Source organism: Lineus longissimus, chromosome 1 (genome assembly GCF_910592395.1).
Source record: "Lineus longissimus chromosome 1, tnLinLong1.2, whole genome shotgun sequence".
Classification (NCBI taxonomy): domain Eukaryota; kingdom Metazoa; phylum Nemertea; class Pilidiophora; order Heteronemertea; family Lineidae; genus Lineus; species Lineus longissimus.
Window position 1 is genome coordinate 14,115,483 of NC_088308.1, and position 18,646 is coordinate 14,134,128.

General features: G+C 41.7%; 1 protein-coding gene across 4 annotated transcripts in view; it reads right to left on the reverse strand.

The window, feature by feature from the left end:
• Positions 1–224: 224 nt before the first annotated feature.
• LOC135488569 (chromobox protein homolog 8-like) overlaps positions 225–18,646 on the reverse strand; it is a 53,827-nt gene continuing 35,405 nt past the window's right edge. For all 4 annotated transcript variants that reach the window (XM_064773235.1, XM_064773221.1, XM_064773228.1 and 1 more), the window contains 2 exons: positions 7,422–7,485; positions 225–6,325 (listed from right to left, as the gene is read on the reverse strand). In XM_064773235.1, the coding sequence (XP_064629305.1) occupies positions 5,447–6,325; positions 7,422–7,485 (943 nt within the window). In that variant the 3' untranslated portion in view covers positions 225–5,446. The remainder of the gene's footprint in view (positions 6,326–7,421; positions 7,486–18,646) is intronic.

Below are 18,646 nucleotides of genomic sequence, written 5' to 3' on the forward strand. Positions count from 1 at the left end.
GTACAAGTCGTTTTACGTTTTCTGTGTTCTATGATAATTCACAAGTGTAATTACTGCAATTTGGTGAATCTGTTTAGACTTGTCATCTCCAGTGAAAGTCTAGTTAGGGAGGATATGTTGTGTCCTTACTAAACTGTAGAGTGATACCATATATTTTGTACACTTACTACTGTACTGTGAAGTGAGACCGGAGAACCGGAAGAGATTTTCAATAAAGAATAACATTGTTTTATATCGATCTTTAATCCACTTTCATCGGAACCCAACAAAGCACACTCTCCAACACAAGATCTCCTGCCAAATCCTCTGCCACAAGCTTCCATGTTAGAAAGTCACCATTCATTATACATTACGTTGGAGCACACTCAGCAATAATGGCAGCCAATTCTAGCAGGGGTGTAAATGTATGTTTATTTCGGGGCGGGAAATTCAAATCAGGAAAAAAACATGGTGAAATGACATTTTCCTCACTACCGCCAACTGGTAATATAAAGCTTAAAGTGCCTAGGTCCTACGGTTACAAAATGCCCAACTTTGTCTACAGATGGCTGGAAGGATGGAAGGACAGGCACCTATCAAATAGCTATAGGACTAGCTCTGCTGACTTTGTCAGCTGAGCTAAAAATTATCAAACAAGAGGCCCAAGGGCCTGGCGCTCAGCTGAAATATATGAACATGGAAAGTACCCGATAGATCTCTTTCAACCTCAGTTTTGTCAATATATCAGGCAAACATACCAAAGTAAAAAGACTTTTAAATGGTGACAAATATGCCACTTATTAGTCAAATCTAAGTGCCTGAGCCAGGCTGACCTTGAAAAGTAGGTCAAATAGAAAGCCCATGTGATATCATGTAAAGGAGACTTATTGTACACCAACCATAAAATTCATGTCACTCTGGATACAGCAAAGGCTTTAAAATAGAAAAAAAAAACCAAGATGGCCGCCCACCAAATTATTCAAAAAAGTAAAGAAAATGTATTTACAAGTGAAAAAAGTAAAAATTAAAAAAAAAAAAAATTGACCCGAAGTGGGATTGGAACCCACAACCTTCAGAGTCATACAAGAGCGGGAAATTCAAATCAAGCTTAAACTCGGTCAACACAGATTTTGGCTCAGTAATGCCAACTGGTAGTATCAATCAAAACTACTCTTAGTAGTTTCAAGACCTACATGCATGCGGTCCTTTTCAACTTTATTTCAAGCTTCTATCTGCTTGAATAAAGCGCCAACAAATTGTTTTGTGATTTAGGCTTTTTGCCCCCTGGTGGCCAAACTGTTAATCCTGCCGGACCCACACTTGGTCTATTCAGGAGTCCTGAAGGGTCTAAATGGCTTATAGGGAAAATCTATCGCCTATCCGCCATAGTTTTGAAACGTGCCTGTTTAACGGACAGACAGACAGACAGACAGACAGACAGACGGACATTCATTCTACCATTTAATCATATGAATAGCTCAGCTTGTCAGCTGAGCTAAAAATATTCAGCCAGATGTGAAAACATTATTTCCTCTGTGGACCGAGGTATAAAGGAATGAAGTTTAAACTTCTCGATGACCTCATTCGCCTAATGTAGGTCAGATCGCGCTGATTTTTGGTTTCTGAGTTCATCTAGGGTTACGCCAGCGTCAACGAAGTGCCTAGGCCTTTCGGTTACAAAATGCCCAAAAGTGACATGGAGGGAAGGACAGACACAATTCCCTTAGTAACATTACCAGCTTCGCTGACTTTGTCAGCTGAGCTAAAAAGGCCCGCACTGACGATGAATTCGTAGAGTTAGATTTCTGAAGCCCAGGTTCTGCATTAAATTGCAGGGTCAACTCCGTCCAGATGGGAGGGGAATTCCTGAGACCAAGAAGAATGACATTGTGAAGAAACGTCCAATGATGCCTGCAACAAGAAGGAAGTTCTGGGAAGATCTCATTGTGGACAATAATTCAGAGGACTTAAGTTATATGAGCAATGAACACATTGCCCAAGAGTTCTGCAGCTGATTGGTTGACATTTCCCAAGGATTGAAAAATAAATGATTCAATAGATACCAGTAGTTCAGCTAGGAAATATTTCTGAGCATAACATTACAGATTTCAAAGTGAAACTTCCTTGGGCATTCTTGTATCACAATGCTCATGGTTAGTAAAATAGATGAAGACGTACTATAATACTTATACCTCAATTTAAACTTACATGCCAGAACGGACACTCCCCTTGCTTTAGGAAACAAAGCTACTAGCATCATTCAAGGCAGAATGTTCAGTTAATTTCTAACAATAATGAAAAGAATATCATCAAAATTAAGTCACTAATAAACGAGATATTGCACTTTTTACCTATTTAGTTTTGGCCTCCTGGGGGCAAAGTTGAGTACCAGATCAGATCAAAATTCAGTGTCGGAGGTTACATGACGTAGAGAGTTATGTGTACCAAATTTCAAGTTCATAACATTAGTGGTTAAGAAACGTGCCATTGTTACACTCAAATGACCAATTGACGCCATTTGACCTCTATGACCTAGAAAAGCAGGTCAAATCAAAAACTCATACAATATGTGATGTATCCTTGCTAGTTATTGAAAACGAATCACAAGCGAGATATCACACTTTCTAGGTTTTCACTTATGGCCCCCTGGTGGCCAAGTCGAGAATCAGACCGGACTGAAATTCAGGGTCAGAGGTCACCTGACCTAGGGGGTCCTTTGTACGAAGTCTCAAGTTCATAGCCTTAGGGGTTAAGAAATGTGCCACAGTTATGGCCAATTTAAGCCATTTGACTGCTGTGACCTCAACAGATATCACACTATTTATGTTTTCAGTTTTGGCCTCATGGTGACCAAGTCAAGAATCAGACCGGACCGAAATTCAGTGTCAAAGGTCATCTGACCTAGGGAGTCATGCATACAAAGTTTTGAGTCCATAGCCCTAGCGGTTAAGAAACGTGCCACTTTTTTTGAAATAGGATACGACAGGATGCGGTGTCGTATAGACTCAACGTACTGGTGAGCCAAAAAGGACTCGGGACGCAGAACCACATAATATAGCAACTGTTAGTACGCCTGACCTGAATGTATCAAAGTTTATAACGGATGTTAAGTTGATTTAGGAAACAAAGCTGGTAACAGCAATCAGGGAAGATGTTTGATTTGATATTATCACTGGAAACAAAATGTGACTGGCTCTGTCAAACCCAGCTGCATGTCAACAGGTAACATTGTGAGAAAAAGCACTACCGGTATTTGTTGGAAAATAGACTACAAAATGCATTAGAATCACGAACTTCAACTGGCCCCCAAATAGAAAATGTCTGAGCTATCAGTGTGGTTTATATACCATTTGAAAGCTACTGAAATGATCTTTCCAGATCCACAACTAACTGAAAGTGTCAAATATGAGACCTGTAAGTTGCTGGGTTTGACTGTTACGGTACATTTCGCCTACTCCCATTTCGCCTACAAAATGTGGTCATTTCGCCTACAACCCATTTCGCCTACTCCCATTTCACCTAATTCCCATTTCGCCTACAACCAATTTTACCTACTTCTCATTTTGCCTAAACCCATTTCGCCTACTTCCCATTTTGCCTGCTGCAGTATGGTTTGCCCAGATAGTGGTACTATAAAACTTTGTGGATAGTTTGTAAATATTTAAAGTGGGTGTCTGCTAAGAAAAGGTGGGGTCCAATAGAAATAGTTTCAAATTCTAGCAGTTAAGGTGAAGATAAATGAGATTTCTAAAGCATTATTCTTTGCATAATTGTGCTCTCTTTAGATAAACAATACAGCCATTTAACAAGTTACTTATTATTAATAAGTAACTTGTTATTGCCTGGCTATAACCTTTTACAATAGGGAGCACGCTTCTGAGCACCCCGTACACTCTGTTGCTATCACCTTCATTGTCCCCATTCTTGATGTGGTACAGACCTGGGCCCAGCAAAAAGGCAGGGACACTTTTTTTCGCCACCCTGTAGTAGGTATACGCCTGCCCCATACCCATATACAGGACCTATAAAATGTCCAAAAATGCATAAGAAATATGTCTTAATAGCACATAGTAGGCGAAATGGGAAGTAGGCAAAATGGGAAGTAGGCGAAATGGGTTTAGGCGAAATAGGAATTAGGCAAAATGGGAATTAGGCAAAATGGGAGTAGGCGAAATAGGTGTAGGCGAAATGGGTGTAGGCGAAATAGGAGTAGGCGAAATAGGTGTAGGCGAAGTGGGTGTAGGCGAAATGAGAGTAGGCGAAATGGGATGACACCGGGTTTGACAGAGCCGGTCACAAATGTGAAATATGAAATTTCTGTTTTATATTCATTAAAGGTGTTATCAATGAAATTTCTGTTTTAAAGGTGTTATCAGTTGAAATAAAATGTGAATTACTGTTAAATTTTTGTTTTAAAAGGTGTTGTCAATGAAAAAGGGACAGTCACTGCACTTCGATTTGACAGCTATAAATTGTTCTTACTACTCGTGACAAGTCAAAGTGCAGTATCCACCGTATCTATCATTTGGGTTAACTAGGGGTCAAATTTCTACTTCCCCAAAAAGAGGTACCTTTCTGCACCGTAATACAGGTATAACCTTCAGACTCCAAAAATCATGCAGCAAGGGGCAACGCAGAAACCTTTTTCTCAAAACCATAATTTTTCAGATACTGCAGTTTCTCTTGACAGGGCAGTATAGTGTCTGCAGAGTGTGCCCCATCTTGGTTGTGCATTGGCGCTAATGGGTATATTCAGTAGAATAGAAGATCAAATGCACATCACGAATATTCCCGAGTGCCTGGCTTCGGCCTTGCGCTGGAATGTGTATTTGACCAGTCTGCTTTTGATACTGAACTGGCGTAATCTGTTAGATGCAAGGTCATGTCTGGAGACCACGGTGACGGTAGCAGCTCAGGGCACTGGCATAATTCTTGCACCTCAGAATCGACGTACTCCCACGACTCAATCAACCAAAGCAGTACTGAAGCATCAAAAATTTGTTATAACATGGACTTAGAGATGAATCCTTGAGTGATATATAATCCAAATAAAACTTCAGCTATATAAAAATGTAAACCAACGTCACACATTTTTTTATCCGATTTGGTGAGCAATAAATAAAAAAAAAGACAAAGCACTACTCCACTGAGCGATTCCATAAAAGCTGGTATACTACATGCAGCACAGTATATATCCACTTATTGTATTTATAAATGGATCCATTTAAGAAATTTGGACAAGCTCTGAGCCCTGAATGATTATACACAGTGGAAAAGTAACACAAAACTGTTATACAGGGATCAAAACATTACTCCAACACAACTGCACAGAAATAAAACTGATAAATTCCAACCAGTCGTAGGTCTATTATCTGAATACATCAGTGACTACATCTTTTTATGCCCATTAATCCATGGGTGAATACATACAGAGACAAAGTTGTGAATGATATCAGCGGGATTCACTCTAAACACTCATCTCACTGTCATTACAATCCTTGCTATCTCTTGATCGGAAAAAACCTTTATCTGTAGTGCTTTCCCGAAATGTCACCGTGATCATATTAGCTGTAACATCAGTAACAAACACTTTATTCCAAAGGTTTACGCTGTCAGCCGGTGGTTGCCAAAATATGCGTCCATCATCAGATTCCGAATCACTCTCGAACATAGCACATGATTTTACAGACGAAAGTTTAAGACCCTGTTTTTCCAAAAATTGTACCGCAGCGGAGTCTTCCAGTGACTTATTCATGGTGTGGGAGGGAGGTTCCTCCCGGTGATCGATTCCATTAAAATTTCCATCATGTCTGGGGTGCTGTTTACTTTTTACTAATTTTACAAGTTCCGGCCCCTCATCAATAACAAGGGGATCTTCACCGAGGTCCCTCTCCTCGAAAGTTTTCTGTACAAGTCCCGTTGACTTTATCACAGATGTCTGCCTATTGAGGACAATATTTCGTAATCCATTTCCTAGCTTTAGCTTGTTCTTTATTTTCGGTGGTCGACCTCGACGAGGAGCATGCTGACCCCGTTGCTGTTGCAGCTTCAGGGTGCGCATCGCCGGTGGTGGTGGTGGTGGTGGTGGTTTTGGGACCACTAGCCTGTAAGCCTCCTCCATGGTCTCCCTTTGTTCTAGGTCACACACAGTTAACCCCGAATTCTCATCCTTGTCACCTACATTGGTCGTGCTGCTATCCCCCTCAGAATCTATCTGTAAGCTATCATACTCTCCGACGTTTAGTGGTAGTGAGTCATCACCAGAACCAACAACATCGACTTCTTCATTGACGGTCTCACTAAGTTCAAGTTCTGTTCCCTTATCTGACCGAATCTTTGGAGAAATCTACAATAGAATAGTAGAGTTGTAATCACAGACTTCTTCTTCTTCATCTTTCGCTCTGCACTTGGAGGTGATTTTCTCCAGGGAGTATTCCTCCTCCAAGGTGGGATGAGCGTTTACGCATGACACTACGGTTAGGTGCCAATTGGATTTATTGGCTGAGTGAATCCGACTACGGCGAGAGGTCGAGTCCACACAAGCTACTCATGTTTCTGACTTAGTGGGGTCTTTAACCTGCCCTGGTATAGACACCAGATACAACGAACCTCGGTTTTAACCCATATCCGTGCAACTTCGCCGTATGGCATAGGTCAGATTAAGGTTCGATCTGCACAACTACGCCGTAAGGTGTATGTAAATCATGATTTTAAAACTCGCGCATTGGGAACGCCTGTGTGACGTCACTTACTAGCATCGGTACTTTGGTGAAGATGAACCATCTCGCGCTGATTTAAGAAAAAGATCAATAAAATTTTACCAATTTTGAGCGAATAAAAGCGTTATTTGTGGCAGGATTTGGGTGATGTTGTCGAAGAAACAGACAAGCATTTTTAGAGGGACTGAAGCGGACCTTTTTGTCGTTCTAAATGCGAGTTTTTGAATTGTTTTTATGGAGGTAACTCATATGTCTTTTATTGCAGTGTATCTGAATGTTTTTGTGAACACGTAGGGGGCTCGGATAACTCTGATGATGCCATGCCGCTGGCCCGATTCACCAAGCCTAATAAGAGTCCTAACAACAGCATAAGCTAAATATTATAGCATAAAAAGAAAGCTCAGGCAGTCTCGTTTCCCAAAATGTATGCTTTATTGGGTCTAACTTGATCGAAAAATTATTTTTATTCAGTGTTGCGACTTTCGCATCGCATGCGTGGTAGACCTCTGACGATTTGGGGTTTGAGTCACATATAGGCTTGCGCGGATATGGGTTAAGTCTTATTCGAAGGACTGTGAAGAGCCAGGAATTTTAGTTTCTTGAAAGCAACACCAGTTCATCCAGAAATACAATTCTGGGTTCTTCCCCAGGATTTTGCTCTACATCAAGGAAGAGTCGAGGTAATTCTAGCTGTATTAAACTTTTTTAAAAAACTATTCTTACCTCTAAGCGTGGTCGTTTGGGCTTTGGACCCCTTTTAGCACCAGTATAGCCTTGGACTAACTGGCTACAAATAAAGAGAAAAGAAACCTTATAAGCTAACAATTGAGAATTGAGTTTATTTTGAATGATTGTTAAATGTCGAAAGCCAGCCCCCTCTTACCCCATCAGAAAGATCAGGTGGCCGCGTATATGTTCCAATGTTTAAGGGGAAGAAGAACGAGGGTGTCTAATCCCAAAGAAAACAAAAAAGGGCTACTTTTTCAGAACAGTTTCTTGCAAATACAAAAGAAGTGCACTTTCAGTAATGAAAAGGCCAAGACCTTTGTGCTCACCATATTAATATTTGGAGGTTAGAAACTGACACTGGTTAAGAAACATGCTACATGTATGGTATAAAGGTCACACTGAAAATGGTACGACATGTGATGTATCCTTGCATGGAGTACCTATCATAAACATATTATTGAAAACAAGTCACTAACAAACAAGATATTGCACTTTTTAGCTTTTCAGTTTTGGCCCCCTATAGCCAAGTCGAGAATCATATTGGACCGAAATTTGGTGTCAGAGGGTATCTGACCTAGAGGGTCACGTGTACCAAGTTTCAAGTTGTTAGCTTTAACATTGAAGAAACGTGCCACTTATTCACTCAAACGCCTAATTTTAGCAATTTGACCTCTGTGACCTTGAAAAGTAGGTCAAATCAATAACCCGTTGGCATAGGATCAAACTCAGTGCCGGAATTAAAAAATTTCAGACAGTGGAATTACTCAACAGCCACAATCGTTGATATCGGCATCCTGAGATTCAGGTGTCTGATAATTTTACGTCATATACTGCGTCACCAGTTCAGACTGTAAGTCTTATTCAGGGCAACTTAGTGCCACTCTCTCGCATAAAACGTTTTATGTTATCAATAAATAACAAAATATGATCGTTAGAAATAAAACTTGACATTTTCGGGTGAGATTTAAGATGACTTTATGGAGAGCAATAAAAGCAGCCTGGGGCAGCAATATTTCCGCAGGCCTAGTGATGATGTGATAGCTTATTTGCGAATCGAAAAATTCTTTCTTTTTCTATATCCGCGGTACTGCCCTTGAAGATGGTGGCAACTTACTGGTACAAGAGACATTGTAAAGAACGAAATCAGCCCCTTTAGTGTCATGATTGGTGTAGGATATGTGATATATCCTTGCTCGAAGTACCTACCATGAAATATCACCGAAAAACAAGTCACTAATAAGCGAGATATTGCACTTCGTACCTTTTTTAGTTCTGGCCCCCTGGTGGCCAAGTCAAGAAGATGATCAAAGCGAATTTGGGTGTCAGAGGTCATACGACGGGGGGGGGGGGGGGGGGGGGGTGTACTGTATACCAAATTTCAAGTTCACAGCTTTAGTGGTTAAGAAGTGTGCCATTGTTTCACTCAAACGTCCAATTTATGCCATTTGACCGCTGTGACCTTAAAAATTAGGTCAAATAAAAAAAACCCTGAGATATGTGATGTATCCTTGATGTACCATAAAAACATGATCAAAAACAAATCACTTATAAGAGAGATATCACACTTTTTAGGTTTCCACATTTGTCCCCTTGGTGACCAAGTCAAGAATTAGATCAGACCGAAATTCAGGGTCAGAGGTCACCGGCCTTGAGGGGTCCTGTGTACAAAGTGTCAAGCTCATAGCTTTAGCGGTTCAGAAATGTGCAACTGTTTTTGAAACAGGATACAGACAACGACGACGGACACTGTGGTATTGTATAGACTCCCCTACAGTGAGCCAAGAAGTGGCACCACTTCACATGTACTTATTTTACATTATTTTCAGTAAAAAAACTCACCAATAATGAAAATCACATGAAATAAAATTGCCAGGGGCCATTATTGTGCTCACCGGATCGAATTTTGGTTGGGAAAGTGCTGTGAAGACATCCAAATGTAAAATTTACATCATGACCATGAATAGTTTTAAACTCATAGCTCTAGTGGTGAAAAAAGATGCCATAGTCACACTCAAACGGCCAATTTATGCCACATGACATCTGTGACCTTGAAAAGTAGGTCAAATCAAAAACCCACAAAATAAGTGATGTGTCCTTGTTAGGAAAACCTATCATGACAAGAGGCGGAAATGGGTCAATGTAGACAACATAGAAAGTACCTGGTAGGTCACTATCGCCTCGATTTTGTTAACATGTTATTGAGATACCTGTATCATGTATTCATTTAAGACTTTTCAAAAAAAAGTGCCACTGTCAGTAAAATTTGATAGTTTGAGCCCGATAACCTTGAAAAGTAGGTCGCAAATCAAAACCTGGGTGATATGTAAGGGAGAATTATAAAGATACACCAACCATGAAAATACAGTCACTCTAGCAGCAGCCAAAACTTTTGAGATGGCAAAAATATCATTTCTAAGATGGCCACATACCAAATGAGTGAAAAAATTCAGAAAATGTAAGATGCAAGAGTAAACAAAAATAACATGTCCTCGAAACAGTGTGCTCACATGGGAATGATTTTGTGGTAGATGAAATGAGACATCGAATATTATATGACATGAAATGGCCAGGGCCATTGTGCTCACCTCTTGTGAAGGGAAGATGGATGAAGCATTAGCATGGTTTTAAATGTAAGAAAGAAATGAAGTAATGTTTTACAATGAAATTACATGAGAGATAAAATAATGCGTAAGTTGAATTTAATTGAGGTGACAACAGGTATGACAAAGCAGAGTAGACAATTTTGTGATCTGACCAGTAATCGTTAAAACAGCAGCAGAACAAAAGCTTGAAGCAGCAAAACATGCAAGGCATGCCTACCAAAAGAACAAATAAGCAATTACAACAAGTCATCAGCATTAACACACCTTTTTTAAAAAAGTCCTTTGGTTTACAGATGACCAATTATGGAAATGCTTAGGAATAGGATAATTATGTTGTTTGCTTGTGTCTAGTACAAGAAACAACCATCATCTGAAATTCCTAGGGCTCTGTAGAGGTTAATTAATCCTGCATTTGCCTAGGCTTAGACTATGACATCCCACTAAGCAGCATTTCAAGGCACCCTTAGGGGAGAGTTCACTATTAACGTTTGGGGCCCTGCTGGCCAAACTGAGAATCAGAAAAAGACTGCAGTTTAGTCTAAGAGTATAGGGGTACATTCGTACCAAGTTAGGGATCTGTAGCTAAAGCAGTGACAAAACGTGCCGTCATTGTAAAATGGCGGTGCCATAGGAAAACTTTGACCTCTGTGACCTTGAGAAGTAGGTCAAATAAAAAACCCACATTTATGAAATGTATCCTTGCTAGGAGTACCTACCATCAAAATGTTATGAAAATCAGACCACTATTAAACGAGCAGTCAAACATATTAACTTTCGACATTAAATTTGGCCCCCGCGTGGCCAAACTAAAAATTTTTCAAGATGCCCGCCTGGCACCCATATTGGCTATCACATTTGATAAAAAATCAAGGATTTAGTAGAGAGTACATAGATATACATCCAGATCAAATTTGGTTGCACTCCGATCATCAGTTTCGGAGTAATAGTACTGTGTTTATTTTTCAAGATGGCTGCCTGGCGGCCATATTTGATGTCCGAACGGCCGAAATTTTAGGGGTGGAATAGAGAATCCCCAGATACATGTCCACACTGGTTTAAAACCTTCTAGCTCAAATAGATAGGAAACATGCTACTGTTCAGTGAATCAGCAAACTTTGACCTCTGTGACCTTGAAAAGGAGGTCAAATCAAAAACCCGGAGGATATATGATGCACCTTTGCTAGAAGTACCTACCATATTTTTTTCAAAATTTCCCGACTACTATTAAGGGAGATATTGCATATTTTCACTTTTAACGTTTGGCCCCCTGGTGGCCAAACCATGAAACAAATCGGACCGAAACTTAGTCTCCAAGGTGTCATGACATAAGGGTACATGTGTACCAAGTTTCAACTCAATAGCTCTAACAGTTACAAAACGTGCCCTGCTAACGGACGACGGACGACGACGACGGACGCCACGGTATGGGATAAGCTCACCTCTGCTAAGAGGTGAGCTAAAAATGTGGCACCTCGCAAGGAGTAGGCCTACATACCATAATGAAATGGTCCAGGGACCGTCCATGTGCTCACCTCACGTAATATCAATGCATGTCATTTGCAGTGGATATGGGGAGAGCAGTTTTGGTCATTGATGTCAATTTTTTTCATTCTAAGAGGAAGTGGTGTGGTTGTGCAGCTTTTATGGAGAATTTACAGAATTTATTGAATTTTCAAGATGGTCTCGATGGCCATAATGTTTATGAGATCCGGGGTTATCGTAGAGTGAACTTGTACAGTCCCAGTGCTCTCGCCAGGCCATTTAAACGGGGAGCTGGCGCCCCGTTTAAATTTGAGCAGTGAAAATGCGCCCCGTCTAAAATTAGCCCGCCCTGTTAAATTTGCAGCCGCCCTCTTTAAATTCACCTCCGCCATGCTTAAATCCAAGCCAATAGTTACACAAACACAGCCGTAAATATCGCATATAAACATTCCGCTGTCACTCAACGATCATTATCCCACCGCCAAACGGCTGCCAGCCATCTCAATTACCCGGTACAGCAGTAGGGCCTACTACCATTACTATCCACGTGTTCCGGCAGACGACGGTCGGCCAATAACAATCACTCGTAGCCTTGGCAACGAGGTCAAGGGAGTGGACAAAAGCGCACCTGTACGATCAGCTAGCGGCAGAGCGTGGCGGTTGTTTTTAATTATGTCAAAAGAGTGCTTGCAGGTGTGCCGCAGGTGGATGATAATAGCTGTCGGCGTAAAATCAGCAGTCTCTTTCAATTGATATACAGGGTACAACGGGATCAAACGAGAAGAAGGCCTCTACAAATTTTTAATAAAGTAAACATTGTACATGTATAGAAGCGTCGATCATCATCATGTCATCATGAAGAAGCACATGGCTTGCGCAGTTGGTTGCTGCGCATCCACGGGATGCGGGATGCGCAGTTGGCTACTGCGCATCTATATTTGGCGCCGCTATCTGGTTACAAAATACCATGTGCTTTGACGATGTCGGGGTCCGGGGAGCAAGTGGGGAGGGCAAGGCCAAGGGGGATCAAAAACTTTTTTTGGAACCAGTGAATTTTTTATTCGTACAACTTCACTTTTTTATCGTATAAACTGTCTTCAGGTGGTTATTTTATGTTGAGTGCCCGTACAAACACAACTTTTTATCTCTCCGTATAATATAGTGTACCCGACCGTACAGCGGTGCACAAACATAAAAAAACGTACAAAATACGGTTGAAACGTACAAGTAAACAGCCCTGCGCATGTAACGGTTTGAATACTAGTATTTACGTGGATACCCCGCCATGAGTCCCTCCCGCCGACCGACGTGATGCCGCAAATTGCCGCGAAGCAAAATGTTTTGCCTACGATACTAACGCTGCAATGTCGTTTTATATCATCAGAATTAGGCCTGAAATTGCACCTCAGAGCATCTAGGTTTCAAAATTTTTTCAGGGGAGGGCCCCCGGACCCCCCACCAAAAATGCACCTGCGGCGCATATAGGAGCTGGCCTCCGGCCAGCTGCGCCCCGTTTAATTGAAATCCTGGCGAGAACACTGAGTCCTACCAGAAATTAAATGTCCACAGTTTTTGGCTCACCGTTAGGGGAGTCTATACGATAGCCCTGTATCCGTCGTCGTCGTCCGTATCCTGTGTGGCACGTTTCTTAACCGCTTGACCCAGAAAGTTCATACTTGGTGTGTGGGTACCCCTAGGCAAGACCTTCCTTCAGAATGAAAATCAGCGCAATTTGACTGCTGGTCTGCCATATAGGGGGCGCTCTTTGAAAACCTATTTTTGTCATTTTGAAGCTTATGGTTAAAGCTAGAGCGATGAAAATTTTATGGTGGGTGTATCTAATAAAGGTACATCACATATCACACGGGTTTTTGATTTGACCTTCATTTCAAGGTCACAGAGGTCGAACTCTTTCTAAAATTTCTTTGATCATGGCACGTTTTTTTGCTATTGGTCATAGACTCTCCAAATTTGATATGTAGACACCTATTGGGCATCTCTACATGTTGACACAGATTTAGGTCAGTGTGACCTACTATTCAGGTATATGTAGGTCAAGGTTAAAAAAGCCCATTTTCTTTATTCCAGCAGATTGAAGTTTGAAATGAAGTTTTAGAGGTCGGCCTGATATAGAGGTTACGATATTAAATAGATTAATTTCTTTTCATATCACTAGGTGGCGGTATTGTGCAAAAATGTCAGTTGGCACATTGCCAGCAGTTTTGAATTTCGCGGTTCGAGGCAATCCGTCGGGGTATCCCAGATGCGCAGTGTTGTACTGCGCCACTAGATCTGCATACTACAAGTATGGAAGACAGCCATTTTATGAATTTGAAGCGAGACGAAGAAGGAATTAAATCACCTTGAATAAATGCTAAAACTTAATCATACGCTCTGCGGATGAGGTCGTATGTGTTGATTACATTCTTGTGATTAGTTTGAGATGATTAGTTTGTCCTCATTGACGGTTGTTTTAGAAAATTTTGACTGTGATTGGAAGGTAAAATGAGAAACTTGTCACACTGTTCTTCGGCTTGGAATGGGGATAGTCAATGCAGAGCCAGTTGGTACAAGCTGCCTTGCAAATCGGGGTGGCGTAATAATACTGTGAAAGAACAATAAAATGATGAATTGTAGCAGTGTGTGTCAGAAATTATGTGATTTCCATTGCATTTGACGATCCCAAAGTTTCGAGAGTATGGCAAAATGGCCGCTGCCGTCATTGGAGATTAGCGTCAAGCCGGAACCTTTCGTTACAATGTGGGCTTTTAAACACAAGTTAATGGTTTATAATCACCCAGACGCTATTCATTAGGTAAACCTCTACTAAAAACACTTGCTTTAATTTTTCTAAACCTGTCAGGAGTGCTTAAAAAGAACCATTTTTGTGATCGTTTTTCGTCGCTGTAGAAATGTACACAGTCAGAGTCAGTCAGTGTGTCAACACAACAACGGTGTTGGTATACACATGAATCCATGATGCACGGAGCTGAGACACGAATGTAAACATTTGCCTGTATGGTCGGAAGGAGTTCACCGTTACCGATCACTGCCCCAAGAAAGGTCATCTGAGCTGGTTGACTAAAGTAGATGATGATAATGATGAAAATGTAGCACTGCTGCAGCTGTCATCAGTGCTTTGATATAGGCCTAAGTAGTATAGTCGGATTCATAAGTAAATGTCACTGACTGCCCTTTTGGGTCGCTGTGCAAAAACTATTGGGCCGATTTCTTCAAAGTTTGGTTTTTCTTGAATCTAATTTCAGGACCCAACACAATTTCCAGGTTAGAGATTTGCAAATTATAAAGAAAAAAATTGGCCATTTTTGGGGAATCTGGAGGGCCCGATTTTTTTGATGGATAGTTCTAAATGAAACTTGGCAGCTTTAAAGATACACACGAAAAAAAATTAACCTGAACATTTCAGCAAAATGCATCCAGAAATAAGCAGTACAGAGGAGAAAATGTCAAAATCAATACACTACGTCAATGTACACCAATACATACAAAAAATCGTTTTTCGTAGCCATGGTTACTGAAATATAAAAATCCTCTTGGGTCCCGAAATTAGATTCAAGAAAAACCAAACTGTGAAGAAATCGGCCCAGTAGTTTTTGCGCAGCGGCCCAAAAGGGCAGTGACATTTACTTATGAATCCGACTATAGGGCTGTCTTGTGACTTGTAACTATGTTATTGTCTCAAAAATGAATACAAACTGCTACCTAGTTACTCAGTACATCATATTCTATACTGTGCATTCCTTGCTTCAATTGTTCTTGTATCATATTTTTCAACATTTCTCTCTAATCGCAAGCCGAGGATAAATACTCCTTTTAAGATAGCGTAATCACACGCAATTCCACAGGTACATCCCATTCATTTGAAATTTCGGCCAATGACAGCAGGTTTTACAAAATGTAAATGCGCTGTTTATTTTCAATAGTCACTGAATAGCTAAGACACATGTAAACCCGTCTTAATTGGCCAGAAAACATCTCTCAGCTTCTCCAACAAATAACGATTCACTTATTCCAACGTCAGTAACATGTGCACACGGAAAACAATAAGACTAACTCCATTTTTTTAAGACAAACCACACCATCCCACAACTATTGCATGATTAACCCCTAACAATGACAAGTTCTTCCTCATACTCTCCCTTTCATATCGACAGGTGAGCACAATGGCCCTGGCCATTTCATTTTTTAATACCACAGAGATAGAATAAGATAATTGAATGCGGTTTTCAGCAGAGAATGGTATATCTAGTTGGTCATGTATCTGCTGTATTTGGACCCAGCTAATCCTGTATCTTCAGTCAATTTTAAAACTGTCCAAAAAGTAACTTTTTTATTTTATTTCACAAAATGTTTTTTTATCGAAACAGAAGGCAGCTTTTCAATCCATGTTCAAGCAGTGCACTATACACACTGGATCAGTGTGTAGATGATCAAACTGTGACAGAGGGACTATGTGAGAATTTCAACGGGTGTACAGAAAATTCAACATTGGACCGAAGATCGGGAGAGTGGTGAAACGGTCACCAAAATTACCTTCTCATTTTCGTAACCTTTTATGTAAACCTAGTCCCAGGCACAACGGTTTATTTCGTTTATTTTCGGACAAATTGTCAACAACTCTTTCTATCAATTTCCTGGATGCGTCGCCATTTTATCGGTCATGTGACCTGGACGGCGGCCATCACTGTTTACAATTTTCTCGTATTTTTATTGGTTCTTCCTATCACGTGAGTGGCTGAGGAATGCCGAATGACCTCCTTTCCTACAGCACCGCTAAAGTTAAAATTTCATTGTTACCTCTCTAACAAAAACTTCTGTTAACGTGCAAATTTGGAATTTATCTCGATTAATCGTAAGCTTATTTAATCACTCCTTAGCATGTGCCTCGAACTACGGTGTTTTAAGTTATATTCAGTGCGATCTCTGCCAGGAAACGAAGGCTTTTGTATCGGGTTGCTTGGTGATCTTTTCATATTTTAATTGGGGGTGTCTTTGTGTGCGCAGTGCATTGTGGATCGGAATGTCAGTTGAATTATCATGTGGTCACGTGGACTTCGGGTATTTAATGGGATGGCGTGGGTTTCTGAGCAGACCGGCTCAGATGCGATTAGACGCAGACGATTTTCTCCTCTTGCTAAGAGTCGAGCATTGGTACGTTTTTTTATCTCCTCCTTTCTTCAGGAGTTGAGGGTACCCTTTTTATTCCTCTGTCTGTGGAGAGGCCAGTGACTTGCTCAAGTCTCTGACTTATATAAATTCTTTTTTTTTCTGCATACCCCTCGTGCTGCTGGTGGATCACTGGGGCCTTGCGGTCACTGCAGACCATTTCGAAATCGCTAGACCTCCCGATATGCGTGTTGAGCTCGCGTAATTTTCTTTGGACCAGTTTTTTTGCTTCTGGCGAGCTCACCAGGTTGGACTGGTAAACGGGCCCAGAATCTCTTGTATCGGGTAACTTCAATTGCGGGAATCTTTCTGTTTTGCTGGGGCAAAACTTGTATACACCTGGAATTGAGGTGTCGGTTGATTCTTCTTGGAATAGGTTTATTCCAAGAGGTTTTTTTTTTAAATACTTTTCCATGCCGGTCTCCTGAGGATTAACCCCTTGCCATTCTGCCTTGATTTGCAACAGTTGCTAACTGTTGCCCTGACGACATATGTCTTAAGTTATTGTATGCCACGGATGAGTGGTCTGTCTCCCTGATGTTTTATGAGGGACCATTTATGTGCGATTGTGTTGAATATTGTGATGTACCTGTATACATTAATGTTGTAACCGGGTGTGGGTGGGGTGAGTATTGAGAATAGATGCCGTATATTTTAACTGTTGGCCTGGACTTTATTTAATTGGATTACCCACCTGATGTCCGTGTATATCAGGGGGCGTCATTTTGGCCGAGATAATTTATGACAAGGAGGATCAGTAAGTTTGGCCAGAGGCTCTGACCTGGAGGTCACCACTGGCACTTTTAGCCCCGAGGTTGTGACATTTTTGGTGACAGCTGTGGGATCCAGATATACTTTCTGGGTCCAGTGATGCGAACCTCCCCTTGATGCCAGTGATACCACGATGCCCAGGAAATCAGTGGGATTGAGAGCCAAACGGAAGAATTTCACCCCGATCCGATTGCTACCGCGAGAGATTCAATCTGAATCTGATGAATACTTCACTGAGGCTGAAACAGAGATACCAGACGATTACATTGACGAGGTATACCAACGCATAATGTTGGCGGAAGATAGTAGTGCAGGTAGGCCTGATCAGGGAGCCAGTAATCTCCCTATCTCGAGTTCTATTGCTCCCCCAGCACAGGGAGCTGGGCCCTCTATGATGCCGTCCCGGGTGACGACTCCTACTACCACGAGTGTAGTAATGATGACGAGTGGTACAAGTGTGGTGATGAGCACCACTCGAACCATGGCTGGGGCTGTGGCCGGATCAACAATGATGTCCGTGGCTGGGCCTGCCTTACTGAATCCCGTATCAATGCCGATGCCAGCATTGAACACATCCAGGGGCGAGCGTATGCCACCCTGGACGGCAGGACAAATCCCACACCCCAGTAGTTATGCCACTCATGGCCAATCCCAGATGGTGGGGACGAGTTATGGCCAAATGTTTGGGATGGGTAATCCCCAAATGTCGTTAGGCCCGCAGCAGTACCCTTTGATGAGTACTAGTAATGGCTATGGCTATGCCTCATGGACCCCGCAGCCGCCCGTACAGCCAACCGTGCTGGTGAGTCATTCAGCCAGCCCAAGCCAGGGCCATGTGTCCTCGCCTCAGGCACCAATTGGGGATGGCGCTAGTATGAATAAAGAGCCACAGCAAACTCCCCATGTCCCCAGGTCCAGTAAGGCTGTGCGACGGCCTAGAAAGGCTAGTCTTTCCAGTTCAAGCTCTGAGCGGCCTAGGAAAAACTCATTAGATCGCTGGTGTGACAGCGACACTGAGGATGAAGCCCCAAGGCCCCGTCATCAGTTGTCAAGGGGTCCTAAGCTACCGCCATTCAGAGACACCACCAAGGAATCTTGGGAGGCATACTATAACCGATTTTCAGATGTGGCCAGCCGATGTGGCTGGACCGTTGAGGAGAAGCTGGACCACCTCCT